At 40.3% G+C, this 15,051-nt stretch overlaps 1 protein-coding gene across 2 annotated transcripts in view; it reads right to left on the reverse strand.

Annotated features, from left to right (window-relative positions):
- The window catches only part of MTHFD1L (methylenetetrahydrofolate dehydrogenase (NADP+ dependent) 1 like), a 240,469-nt gene that overhangs the window by 217,150 nt on the left and 8,268 nt on the right, over nucleotides 1-15,051 (reverse strand). Inside the window, exon 7 of one of the 2 annotated variants that reach the window (XM_054023202.1) lies at nucleotides 14,597-14,736. In XM_054023202.1, the coding sequence (XP_053879177.1) occupies nucleotides 14,597-14,736 (140 nt within the window). The remainder of the gene's footprint in view (nucleotides 1-14,596; nucleotides 14,737-15,051) is intronic. The other variant, XM_054023203.1, reaches the window with a different exon arrangement.

Here is a 15,051-nt window from a genome sequence, read left to right on the forward strand (position 1 = left end):
AACCTTATAATGGAACATTACGCATTCAACAGGCAGCCTCCTTTCTAGAGTGATCAGGGTCCCCAAGGCTTCCAGCTCAGTTTTGTATTATCATAGTTAAAATCACATGTACCGGTGTCACTGTAAATTGTATTCCAGCCATACTTTTTTTTTTGTATTATTAATATTGCAATTATTTTCAATGGCATTAGGAAATTTCTTACATTTATATATTGTCTCTCACCCTGTCAGATCCTAAAACTCTCAGCAACTTAAATTCATGTGAATCACTTCATGTACCACTAACTACACCCATCTTTTCTAAACACAAGTGTTGTGTAAAGCAGCAGCCATTTAACAGTGCATAGCACCACTAAACAAACAGTTAAGGCAGCAAGTGAAGAAGAATACATTTCTCTAATTAAAAGAACATGGAATTTAAGTATACAAAATACATTTATTCAAAACAGAATGTGGCCAAGTCAGAACTGGTTAACATCCACGCTTTTGAGAAATATCTTCTTTCATAAGCACAGGTAGTTTTATGATGAACATTGAAACAGCCATAGGGCATCAGACTTGTAGACATCCAGTCCAGTATCCTGTCTCTGACAGTGGCCAGTAACAGAAGCTCCATAGGAAGATATGAAAAACCTCACAGTAGATGAGGAATAATCTGCCCCCAATGAAGGTCTCACCCTAGCCCTTGGGAGTTAGCTATTGCCTCAAACCCAGAAGTACAAGGCTTCACATCCCATCTAAAATCTTTTATCATTAGCTACTGTAACACTGGATAGTCTTGTTATTCATACAAATGCCCAAATCCTTTGAATCTTCCTAAATTAATTGGCTTCAGCGACATCCTGTAGCAATTAGTTCCACAGTCTAATCACTGACTGTATGAAAATAATTTTGTTTCATTAGGATTGAATTTGCTGCCTTTCAATCATTGGCTGTCCCCTTGTTCTTGTACTGTGAAACAGGGAGAAAAACACTCAACCTACTTTCCCTATATCATTCACTATTTTATATATTTTTATCTTGTCTCCTCTTACTCACCTATTTTCTAGGGTGAACAATTGCTATCTATTCATGAGAGTGTTTCTCTGTCCCTTTAATTATTCTCGTTGCTCTCCTCAGAATCCCCACTAATTCTGCAATATCCCTTTGGAAGTGGGTTGATCAGTATTGTACTCAGTATTCCAGATGATGAACCACTGTATTATAGAAAACCATTATACTATTTTCTGTATTATCTTCTATTCTATTCATCCTAACATTTGGTTTGCTTTTTTGACTGCAGATGAAATTATAGTCCAAAGAGTTATACATGCAGAAAATAGCTTATTCTTAACTTTGAACTCTATTTAGATTTGGCTTTTACAGTTACCTTAGCTGAACTTAGAATGCACTTCTATTTTTTTTTAATAGTTTTGATGTATTTTTTGAGCATGTTAAAAAAAACATAAATATGATTAACTAATATTTGTTTTACAGAACTTATTTAGTATAATCCTATTTATTCAAGACATAAAAGAAAACCAGAAATTAAAAATTATCAAGGGCACCAACACAATGTTATTAGACTCTATTGCGTTTTGGTTTTAATTATTCATTCTTGCATGGAACTCTCTTGTGAGGGAAAGGAAATGAATATCCTGATCCCCAATCTTTGTGAGATATTGTTCAACACGGGAAGTCAATCTCGCCTGTTAAATTTCATGCAGGATTTAGAACATGATTGCTTTCTTTGGACGAGAGAGCAAGTTGCTTTCATGAATTTGAACCTTGTTCTCGTCTCAAACGCTAATCAATAGCACACCTGACCTTCATTCTAGGATATTAAGATTCACCTAATTAGAGACCCTTAGCTCATGCACGGCTACTGCTAGAATACGTATTTGTCAAATTCAATGTTGATTTAATCTGAGCTTATTTTTTGTGCACTGGAGCTGGTTTTTGGCTTTGTTTATATTGTTCGTTTTCTTAGTATTTCAAACTGCATCTCAATAATAAATGCAGGAAAATTCTGAGAAAGACACCTTCTTCTTCTTCTTCTTCTGAGACTCCTCATGATCCCTCCCTTATTGGAATAGACAACAGACATGTCTGCTCTACGTTGCAAGTAAAAGACAATAAGTGTATACTTTTGGGCTATTCAATGTCTTCCTACGGCTAAAATGTGTGTGTTAGCAATAAGTTAAATATCTATTTCCCTTAGTTTCATAATCTTAGCAACTGTTGAGGTCATTTAGATACATTTTGGTTGATAAGAATTTCAATGAGAAAAGTTTTAGTTTGCATTGTGTAATATTGTATTCCCATATTAAATCTTGGATCATGGACCTGTAATCATGAATCAGTTAAGGACTGGTACAAGTTTACCAAATTAGGGACTTAATGGTTCAAGAAAACTGAGGTACCACACAGGCCCTTTGTATTACTATCTGCTCTTTCCTGGGTACTGGTACTTTTTTAATCTCTACAAACTGATCTATACATATCACTGTATGCAGAGAGACTCTTTGGACACATACCCACCAAGAGGCTTGTAAAGACTTACAGCTTCACTTACAAGACTTTTCATTTCACAAGCAGTTTAGAAGTACTTTGACTACGACAGTGAGTGCTTACACCCTAAGAAATAATTTCTGTTTTGGTGTAGAAAATAGTGGGTCCTGTGAGTTACAGGAACCCAATCTTTTCCACATCAAAACAAAGATTAATACTGTAGCTGTTATAATTCAAGTATAATTCAAACACCGGTATAATTCAGATATGTAGTGTCAGCTAGTATACACCATATAACAAGGACTGTACATTTGTATAGGTTTATAGTGCTTAGCACTGAGGCTTCAAATTGGTTGAGACTGCTACATGTGATCTCAACAAATGATAATTCCGAAGAGCCTTCATCCAATACATTTGATCAATTCTGATATATGCAATTATAAGGTTGAAAAACAATTGACATAACCAACTGTTCTCATCTCTATGACTACAGATCATAACACCGCATAACTATCTTAACAAGAGTAACATAATATTTCTGTAGCCAATGCTAATAGCAGGTTGGATGGCCAAAATTGTATACATCTGTAAATATATCACAAAAACAGCTGGCCTTTTTTATTTTATTTTTTACCGTTACCTCATATATAACAAACCACTTTCCAGCAGGTGATTTATAACATCTGCATAAACCTCCCCTGCTAATTTCCCTTCCCCCACTTTTAAAAGAAAGAAAATGAAAGAAAAACCACATATTATAAGTTCAATTACACTAAGAGAAATAATGTTTTTTCCTTGCAAGGGTTTTAAAACAAATTCATAAAAGAAAAACAACAACTGAAGCATACAAAATATTCTATAGCCATAGCCTTTGTCAGTGCTACGACAATGTTTTTTTGTAATCAATTTCCTATAAACTTGGCTGATGGATTGACCAAGGAGAGTTACAGAGGTATGCACAAACCCCATCAGGCCATTTCAGTTTCACTTCACACAGGATGATTTTTTTTTGCCATAACCCATTTTTTTCCATTGCTTATAAATCACTCAAAAAAAGCTCAGAGGCATGCAGAGGGCTAATCTCTTAAATCAGAAATAAATCAGACTTTCAAGATGGAAAAGATCTATTAAATCATCAAGTCTATCCCCCTGCAAGTGCAGTATATAGTCCCCAGAGGATGCATCAGATGTAGAACAGATATAAAATTTTTATTAAAGTTAATGTTTAAAGTCAAATTTACACAAGTTAAAAGGGAAGGTACTGTACATCTGGGGTCAGGCTTGCTGCTACACTTCATTTTAGCCAAAAGGACGAGAAAGATATTGACAAATGGTAATATGCAGTCATTGAATAACCAAGTATATACTGCAAAATGGGTAAAATAACATTCTGTTATCAGATCACACTGGAAACAATGACAAATGTCACATGAAATAATCCATAACACAATAAGCAATATTTTAAGGACAGGTAAAGATCTTCATAGGCTGATTCTCAAGTAGAATCTTGCACTCTCACTGGAAAATCTTTTCAACTGGGAAGACATGTTCCAATAAATAATTTGAAACCTTACCTCATAACAAAATACGACTCTCTCCAATGAGATTTAAGTAGAAGCAGATTAAGTACCACCACCCATTCCCAAGACAAAAGACTAAAGGTTAAAATAACAGTAACAATACAGATAGGGCAAGCCAAACATTTAATGGTAATGATATGGAGTAACTGTATATTCCAGATAATTGAAAACCTATTTTGCAGTAAAAGTTGCATAAATATTTCATTTCCTTGATTTCTACAAAAGCCATTTTTAAACCATATGATCAAAGACAAAATATAATTTTTTTTTTAACTGAAATGTAAATGGGCATAATGAAGACATGGGTTTTCTAGGTCTGATGTAGGACTATTTCAGTTTTAATAACGGCAAAGGGGAAGGAGAAGCAGATATGGAATTCCTGTAGCCACATTCAGTGGAAATAAATATACAAAATCTGATTTAAACAGGGAAAAAAAAAGAGTAATCATTTAAAACCCTGTGGCTATTGCAGGTCTAATGTTTTAAATTTTATCTGGACTTCACTGAGGTAGTAAATTTTCATTTTTTTTCCACCAAGGCATACCCTCCTTACCTTCTTCCAGTTGCACCTACACAATGAATACAAGTTATTTTTGACAAATGGCATTGTTCTGATTTTGGGGGTGGGGGGGAGAGAGGAGGATGAAAGATATACAGACACATGCTTGCTGGAGGGAGGGAAGAAGTTTTCACTGATTTCAGAGAATGTTAAAAAACAGTGGTCCCCACTTTAACACCATTAGGATTTGTAGCATATATGTTTAAGAGCTGAACTGACTAAGGCCTGGTCTACACTAGGAGGTTATGTCGAATTTAGCAGCGTTAAATCGAATTAACCCTGTACCCGTCCACACAAGGAAGCTATTTAGTTCGACACAGAGGTCTCTTAAATTCGATTTCTGTACTCCTCCCCAAGGAGGGGAGTAGCGCTAAATTCGATATGGCCATGTCCAATTAGGGTAGGTTTGGATGGAAATCGATGCTAATAGCTCCGGGACCTATCCCACAGTGCACCACTCTGTTGACGCTCTGGACAGCAGTCCGAGCTCGGATGCTCTGACCAGCCACACAGGAAAAGCCCCGGGAAAATTTGAATTCCTTTTCCTGTCTGGCCAGTTTGAATCTCATTTCCTGTTTGGGTATCGTGGCGAGCTCAGCAGCACTGGCAATGATTCAGAGTTCTCCAGCAGAGGCGACCATGCAATCTCAGAATAGAAAGAGGGCCCCGGCATGGACTGATCGGGAAGTCTTGGATCTGATCGCTGTGTGGGGCGATGAGTCCGTGCTTTCGGAGCTGCGATTGAAAAGACGGAATGCAAAGATCTACGAGAAGATCTCAAAAGCCATGACAGAGAGAGGGTACAGCCGGGATGCAACGCAGTGCCGCGTGAAAATCAAGGAGATGAGACAAGCGTACCAGAAGACCAAAGAGTCAACGGACGCTCCGGATCCCAGCCCCAGACATGCTGTTTCTACGAGGCACTGCATTCCATTCTAGGTGCGGCCGCCACCACTACCCCACCACTGACCGTGGACTCTGAGGATGGGATATTGTCGACGGCTGCTTCCTCGGAGATGTTAGCGGACGGGGAAAATGAGGAAGGTGAGGAGGAGGACGAGGCAGTCGACAGCGCTTACAACGCTGATTTCCCAGACGGCCAGGATCTCTTCATCACCCTCACAGAGATCCCCTACCAGCCGTCCCCAGGCGTTAACCCAGACCCTGAATCAGGGGAAGGATCAGTCAGTAAGTGTTTTAAACATGCAAACATTTATTTTGAACAGAACAGGAATATTAACAATGGTTTTTTCATGATTTGTTTGCCCTAGGCGCTTAACATTTTAGTCCTTGGCAGTGCAACTACTGCAAAAGAATCTAACAATGTCCGGTTTATCATGATTAGTTTGCCCTAGGCACTCTAGTTTTTAGTCCTTGCCAGTTTCATCCCCTAACTGTGTAGCTGCTAATAAAAGATACGTTTCTGTTAATTACTGTTTCCATCATGTTCTTTTAGGGGAGAGTGTGTTTGAAGAGGGGAAGGGGGTTGGTAATTGGAGAGGACAGTCACCTTTACCAGGATACAGACACGGGGGCAGGTTCAGCAGAAGGTGTCACACACATTGCAGTCACTAGGCACCCTGGTCAGTCTGGGAGGTGGTTTTCATGTTGTGTGTGGGGGGGGGCATGTGACTTTGTGGCGGGGGAGGGCGGATAGAGATCTTATGCAGCGGTCCTTATCCTGGATCACAGAGCCACGCAGCAGGGGAACTGTAACTGTCCTCCCCCGCCACAAAGTCAAATAGCCCCCACACACAGAGTCCTGAAAAGGAGGGGTGGCAGGCTCCGTTGAAACAACCAGTCCACCACTGCGGACCGCTCTAGGAGCAGGAGTCTGTCATTCCTCGAGTTTAGAAGCGTTCTTTCCATCACTACGCCCACTCCCAACCACAGTCTGCGTCCCAGTTTCAACACTTTACCGCGAAATCCGTAATAAAGAAAATGGTGTTCATTAACAAAGTTCCATTTCTTTTATTTTTAAACGTGTGTTGGAAGGGGGGATGGGGTGAACGGGGTATGTAGCTGGAGAGGATAGTCAACAGTAAGTGGGTAAAGAAACGGGGGCAGGTTCAGCTTCTCTTTAAACAAACTTAATAGTCACAGGTTACCCTGCTCACTGAGGAACCTAGCTCTCAAAGCCTCCCGGATGCACAGCGCGTCCCGCTGGGCTCTTCTAATCGCACGGCTGTCTGGCTGGGCGTAATCAGCGGCCAGGCTATTCGCCTCAACCTCCCACCCCGCCATAAAGGTCTCCCCCTTGCTCTCACAGAGATTGTGGAGCACACAGCAAGCTGCAATAACAATGGGGATATTGGTTTCGCTGAGATCAGAGCGAGTCAGTAAGCTTCTCCATCTCCCCTTGAGACGTCCAAAAGCACACTCCACCACCATTCTGCACTTGCTCAGACGGTAGTTGAAGAGTTCTTTTTCAGTGTCCAGGGCGCCCGTATAGGGCTTCATGAGCCAGGGCATTAGCGGGTAGGCTGGGTCCCCGAGGATCACTATAGGCATCTCCACATCCCCAACAGTTATTTTCTGGTCCGGGAAGTACATACCTTCCTGCAGCCGTCTAAACAGACCAGAGTTCCTGAAAACACGAGCGTCATGAACCTTGCCCGGCCATCCGACGTTGATGTTTGTAAAACGTCCCCTATGGTCCACCAGTGCTTGCAGCACCATTGAAAAATAGCCCTTTCGGTTAATGTACTGGCTGGCCTGGTGGTCCGGTCCCAGGATAGGGATGTGAGTTCCATCTATAGCCCCACTGCAGTTTGGGAATCCCATCGCGGCGAAGCCATCTATGATGACCTGGACGTTTCCAAGGGTCACTACCTTTGACAGCAATAGCTCAATGATTGCGTTGGCTACTTGCAGCACAGCAACCCCCACGGTAGATTTGCCGACGCCAAAGTGATTCGCGACTGACTGGTAGCTGTCTGGCGTTGCAAGCTTCCAGAGGGCTATGGCCACTTGCTTCTGGACAGTCAGGGCTGCTCGCATCTGGGTGTCCTTGCGCTTCAGGACAGGGGACAGCAACTCACAAAGTTCCAGGAAAGTTCCCCTCCGCATACGCAAGTTTCGCAGCCACTGTGATTCATCCCAGACCTGCAGCACTATGCAGTCCTACCAGTCCGTGCTTGTTTCCCGGGCCCAGAATCGCCGTTCCACAGCATCAACATGACCCATTGCCACCATGATGTTCACGGCGCGGGGTCCCGTGCTTTGTGAGAGGTCTGTGCCACTCTCAGACTTCATGTCCTCACTGCGCTGCCGTAGCCTCCTCGCCCGATTTCTCAGCATCTGCCTCTGGAAAAGGTGGATGATAAGGTGCGAGGTGTTGACAACAGCCATAACTGCAGCGATGGTCGCAGCGGGCTCCATGCTTGCAGTGCTGTGGCGTCCGCGCTGTCACTCACCAGAAAAGTGCGCGAACTGATTGCCCACCGATGCTTTCAGGGAGGAAGGGCGGGAGTGATGGTTGGATGACAACAGTTACTCAAAACCACCCTCGACACATTTTTTTCCCCCAACAGGCATTGGGGGCTCGACCCAGAATTCCAATGGGCAGCGGGGACTGCGGGAACTGTGGGATAGCTGCCCACAGTGCACCGCTTCCAATGTCGACGCTTGCCCCATTAGTGTGGACTCACAAAGTCAAATTACTGTCCTTAGTGTGGATACACACATTCGACTTTGTAATATCGATTCCACATATTCGATTTAAGTACAATCAAACTACTCTCGTAGTGTAGACATACCCTAATTAAGTGTTCAAACACAACAACAACAAAGTCATTATTTTTCACCAAAAGAAAGGGATAAAAACAAGCCATGATAATAGGGAACAATGCTATTCTCACAGAGTGTTTAGCTCTTCAAAATACACTCACTGCAAATACAGTGCTTCAACTCAGTACATTCTAAGCATTAGTTAGCAGTAGCGATGGACCCCTCCCCATCTGTTGTGATATTTTTTGTCAGTGACCCTAGGAAAGTCGTCATAACATTCTTCATCACATCTGAAACAAGCACTAGTTTCTATTATTCTGGTTACATCCATAATGGAAACACACAGCCTCTAACGGGGACGACGACAGGATAGTGGCACTGAAAAAGAAAGTAGGCAGAGACCATTTTTCCAGTAAGATTCCCTCCATTTATTTCCAACCTCAACTCCCACCATTGACAAGGCCTAGCTCAGATGGCCTGATCTCAGCTCATTCTGGAGCATGTCAGTGTTGCTTAATGGGTGGTGGGTGAGGAAGAAAAAAATGGTAGGGGGAAGGCTAATGGGAGGTGCTCCATATACCACATATGCTTACATGCTACCTCTACTGTATTTCCAGGTCCTACCAGCATGCGGAGCAAGGCACTAAAACTCAGATCACTACATTTGCTCCTCTTTGCTTCTGCTGTCTTTACTCTTTGGCTTTTAGAATGCCTGATTAAATTTAAGATTCAAGAAACAGCAATGACCAGGTAAGAATTTGAACGTTTTGAAAACACACACACAGTAGAACAGTATCTAACAAAGCATTATCAGTAGAAATTCCTGTATAATCATTTTTTCCTGCTGTGCTCTAGACAGCTGTTCCATTTATGTCTCATGCTCTTTTATGCTTGCTTGGGTCTGACACCACAGAGTCCCACCCAGCCCACAAATCTTGGTTCTTGTGAGATTTGAAAGGACAGTCCACAGCTGGCTCAACAAAGACAGCTAAATAGGCTGAAACTCAAGGATGAGTTTCAGCAAAGATAACAGGGCTGCTTAGAGGCCAAAGAGAGGGAAGGAGGCACCCAAATCAAACCTTAAATAAAACCTACATTTGGTTGAAAATGTGAACTAGAGTTCAGATGGGTTTTACCCACCTTTTATTATGTTGACATATAAGTGGGTCAGTGTGTGTCTAAAATTCTTTACAGTAAATATGAACACAAGGCAAGGACTTTTAAAATAGACACAACATGGGTCATGTTCAAAAAATAATTGAAGAAATGGTCTTAGTAAATTTTCTCATGAGTGCTAAGTATTATTCATGTTTTGGCAAAATAATTATCTGTGTTTTTCATTAGAAGACAATAGTTTTCCACCAACTGGATTACCTAATCTCGGTAGAAAATTAATACATCATATAGCAATTAAATACATTACATTTTCCCTTTTATCATTTGTAAACAGTGGAACAGATTATTGGCTTTTAAAGTAACAAAATTAGTTGTTCCTTAAAATTATGTCATTAAATCTTCTCCGTATGCCAAATGCACTCTGAAGGGTCAGTGTCTGCAAGAGCTTTCTATATAAGTATTAACAGAATGATAATAGATTATCTTAATTTATCTAAAGGCTTGAATATTTCTTAGTTCATAATAATCCCATTTTACATACAACATAAATTGAAATAGAACAGTATCTCTTTACAGCAGTTGCACATGATTGTGTTAGAGTTTTCTGAAATATTGGAATTGTCCATTTCTAACTATTTAAAAATCCAGGGGTTGTTAAGAATCAGGTCATAATGCAGCTGTGACAAGAAAATTATTTTTATAATAGCTAAAAACAAGCTAATTCAATTCTAATGCAGAAATGTAGTTGCCTGTTCACTGCACCAAAATCAAAGGAAATAAAGAGGAGGAAAATAAAAGGCTGAATTGTTTACACAACCTTTAATTATAATATAAAAATGAGGAATGTTAAAGCTGTCCCTTTATTTCTGCTATGCTGACAGGGGCAGGAAAAGATTTGCTTTACAAAACAATTAAAATAAATAAATCTAAAATGCAGCTGGTAAGTCAATCTTAGGGCTATGCCAGCCTTTAATGTTTTCTATTTTAAGAAGCCTATTTAAAAGGCACTGATCATCACGGTGTCTAGAACATGAGTTTTCACGTGACACACAATTGTTTGCAAGTTACAAGCACTTTCCTCTTTTTCTACCATGGTTAGTTCTTGTAACCAAGCACTTTATTGCCATTTATGAGCATTCTGCTTTCACCGTACAATTAAAGTAAACTTTACCAGAGTGCTTATTTTGCTGGGGATGCAGGAAACAATTTTAAGGATTAGAAGGACAATATGAAAGTTAGTCTGTAGAGGCAGACAATGCAACTGGGAATTAATCAGCTAACTGCCATTTGTTCCTTTAGAAATCTCCTGGGTAATGTTTAAGGTAACAAAGGCAACATTTAAGTATTTGTGACCTTTGTAGTGACCCTGTGAATGACAAATGTTCATTGAAATCAATTAACCAGCTTAAAGTACACACCAACTCCCCAATTTCCTTCCAAAATGTTCCGGCAAAAGAAACTGTCTGAAATAAAGAGGCAGTACAAAAGCCATGGAGGTACAGGGCCTGATCCAAAGACCATTAAAATGCAAGGGAGTTTTTCAGTCCACAATATTGAATTTTGGATCAGGCCCCAGTGACTAAAAGATCTATTAGCAAATTAACATGAATGAGGAAAACAGTTATTTGAACTCCTTCCTTTTTAAATGATAAACTAGCAGAGCTCCACCTTGAGTTAAATGTCTGATTAATTCCTAGCTCATGCTACAATTAATGTCAAAAAATGGTAAACCCGAGATTCATGCTTCAGTGAAATGGCCATATTAACTTGGTCTGGAAAACTGATGTATAAAATAAACACTTATCACAGTTGTCACTAAAATAGTTTACATTAATTTGCCTTGTCATAGTACATACCACAAAGCAAACCTGTTTGGTCTACCACAGCAAACCTCTGTTAAATGCCACAATAATATATTCAAATATAGATATATACGTACAGAAGTCAGAGATTCAAAGTATGATTGCATTATTTAATGTTTTGCTTTTCTCTCTGTTGTGTTAACTTTAATGACTATTTACTGGAGGAACAGGGGTAGAACCCTCATCAATAAGCAAAATACATTGTTCCAAATTTTCACAAAACATGTCAGGCCCTTCAGCATGCAAAGAAAACAGAAACCAACAAGTCCACATCCTTAAATATACCCATAGTTATTATAATGGGACACTATAAATATGGGACCATCAATGCTCGATGATGGCAAGCAAGAAACCTTGTGTTTAGCTCCTGGGCTCCCTTGGGATATGACAAAGGTGAAGATGTCTGGATACGCAATAGAATAGAGTAACAAGCTATAAGCAACAAGCATACACAACAACATGACTAAATTTATTAGAACTGGGAGGGTTACTGCTCAGGTGCCATGGTAGTCCAGGCTTGCAGCTGAGGTAAGTGAAAACAAGTTTTCCCCAGAGCCCCACTGATTAGACCGCCAGACAAACTGGAAACTCCTTTGGAGACAGAAGTTAAAATGAACCAAAGAAGACTGGCATGTAAAACCTCAAACCTCATCCTGCCTGGCCCTTGAATTCTGTTTCCTAACAATGATCTGCTAGGACAGGTAAGTCACAGAAAATGCCAGAAAGCTGAGCATGGTTATGGGCTGACAGCCAGAGCCAGAGACCAAATGTGAAATAATAGCAGCTGTGAAATTGACAAGAATGTCAATTTCACAGCTGATAGGCTCCCTGTTGTGAAATTGAGCCCCAACCCACTCTGACTGGCAGCCCTAGGGCGGAGGGCTCCAGCTGTGAGCCCCAAGTTGCTGTCAGTGCCTCACACTCCAGCTGTCAGTTCCTCACAATGCCCCACTTCAGCTGGTGCAAGCACTCATTGTGAGGACACACACAACTGGCAGAAGGAGTGTATTATGGACACTGACAGCCGATGTAATTACTGCAGTGGCTGTAAGTCGACCTAGTTTTGTAGTGTAGACAAGCCCTTACTATAATTAGTAAGGACCCCTCCACATGAGTAAAACACATCCTTCTTTTCTAGTTACCATTGCAGTACATGGTCATAAAACACAGAGACAGACAGACATGATTAAAGAATGAAATTAAAAAACTAGATTTAAATTAAAAACTATGGAAACTTCTTTCCACAGCTGAAAGAAGTGTATACTTTTAAAAATGTTGTCCATCACCTAAAACAAAAGTAAGATAGCCCTAACAGTGATATCAACTGTAAAAACACTGATTTGCCAAAGAAGAAATTTCTAAATACCACACCTGTTCAACTTAAATTCAAAGTATATTTCCTTTTTCATTCTAGCCTTGAATCCAAAACAAATATTCTACATTAAATTTTTGAATTGGCTGCCACCTTGTGGTATTCTCTATGGAACATCAGATTAGGTTTATTCACTGTAAATTACCCAATACATGTAAGAACTAGATACAGAGAGTGGAACAACATACACTTTTCTCTAGCATTTATTATTTGTAATACAGTAGAACCTAGAGAGTCTAGGATTGTCCCTTTGCTAACCGTTTTGTAAAAAAGAATTAAAAACACGTACAAATTTTAAAGGAACATTTCATAACAAGTCCTGCATACTCTTAGGCTTGGTCTACACTGGCGGGGTGGAAATTGATTTGGGTTACACAACTTCAGCTACGTGAACAACGTAGCTGAAGTCGACATATTTAGATCTACTTACTGCAGTGTCTTCACTGCGGTAAGTCAACTGCTGATGCTCCCCCGTCAACTCCTCCTGCGCCTCTTGCTCCGGTGGAGCACTGGAGTCAACAGGAGAGCGCTCAGCGGTCGATTTATCGCGTCTTCACTAGACACGATAAATTGACCACTGCTGGATCGATCGCTCCGGAGGTAAGTGTAGACATGCCCATAGACTTCAATCAACCCTTTTCCATTGTCCCTCAGTGCTAGAAAGAGTTCTGCTTCTCTCTGTCCTAATACGGGAAGCACTTGTGAATTTCTTTAGGTCATAAATTATATAACAGTACCCTCATGCAAGTGGTCCTATTGGTATGGCAGAGAGAAGTGGGTGTCTCTTTCTAGCACTCTGGAAAAGGGTTGATTGAAGTACATGAGTGCATAAAACTTGTTTTAAATTGTGTGTGAGACAAGGTAAGATCACCAGTGTATGGCTGGCAATCTAAAAAAGTTCACAAGTGGTTCTATACATAATATTCCGAAGCAGGGCTCTTAACGTCTCACTGAGCTAAGGCTTTTGAGTGAGCAGGGGAAGGAAAATTAGGAGTGCTGTAACAGTCCCAACAATGGAACAGTGAGCCTGCTCATGAATGATATAGCTTGAGATTTGTACTGCCACCCAATATTATAATATTGAAGCACATTCCACACAAAATAGATTGACAGAGAGGTCCCTACTGAACTTCATGAAGCATCTGGCTCTTCTCTCTTTATGGGTTATAAATAGCTCTGCTTGGGACAGTTTTAACGTATCTCCTCTATACGTTTATTATACAGCCAGCTTCCTTCAGCTCTCCTCTGCTTTCACCCCCAATCATCTCATCAGGCCCCTCCTCCAACCCTTCCTTCAATCAGGAAATAAAGTCAAATTCTGAGAGAAATCTGAGGTCAAAGCATACGCAAACTGATTTTTTCCTCATTATTAATTATCAAAAGGAACTGGAGATTTAAAAAATTGTGGGAGAATAACATGTAAGAGCAACCCTTTAGATACAACATAAAACAGTTATACATATGCTTACAACACATTTTTCTTCATCTCATCCAATTACGATATTGCTTTTAAAAAGAGCTTCACCACTTACAGTTAAAAAGGGGCAAAAGTCAGTAGCACAATTCTGAAGTTATTCTTGAGTTGTTAGTTCACAACAGTGTTTTCTGATAGGTTGCTATTACTGTATCTGTGAAATTATACCATTAAATATCCTCCCTCCCCCAAACCTATGCTGAAGCATAAAAATCTCATGAATTGTAACAATTTGCACTAGTTAAAATATTCTAGTGGCAGAGGGTATTCAAAGTTTTGAATGAACCCAAGCCGTCTTAAATTATTTACTTCCTTTTGTAAATTGTCAGAATCATCCTACAATGTTAGAAAAAGTTAAAAAGACTGCAGAGTTGCTGAGTGGATTCTTATGATTTGACATTAGAAAATATTTACCTTGCTCTGAAGTTGCTGTGTTTTCCACTGGCAGCTCATAGTCATGGCACCTTTTCTCTGAAGCAGGCACTGCAAAGAGGCTTCCAGAGGCCCACAAGTTTCCACTAGTAATACCTTCTTTCCATCTACAGTTTTAACTGCTTGACAAGAAAAGGCATCAGTCACTTAAGCTGTCTATTGTAGTAAAAGACATTCAATACTAAACTTCACTGGAGCATGGAGCTAGCCCACAGATGTCCACGTAAGTGGACGTTCTGCCATTTGCCTTACTAAGAGACAAGGTTTTTAATTACAAGAAGCCCTATAGAAGGGCTCTATGTGCTAGTAAACTTCTGATCACTGCAATGTTGAAAATGCCATACACTTGTCTCTGGAAGAACTAACACAAAGGTAGTTTCCAATTTGTTTATGTGAAAAGTGACAATCTTACCCTGATTAGTGTGAATGTTCAGTAC

Source organism: Malaclemys terrapin, chromosome 3 (genome assembly GCF_027887155.1).
Source record: "Malaclemys terrapin pileata isolate rMalTer1 chromosome 3, rMalTer1.hap1, whole genome shotgun sequence".
Taxonomy (NCBI): Eukaryota; Metazoa; Chordata; order Testudines; family Emydidae; genus Malaclemys; species Malaclemys terrapin.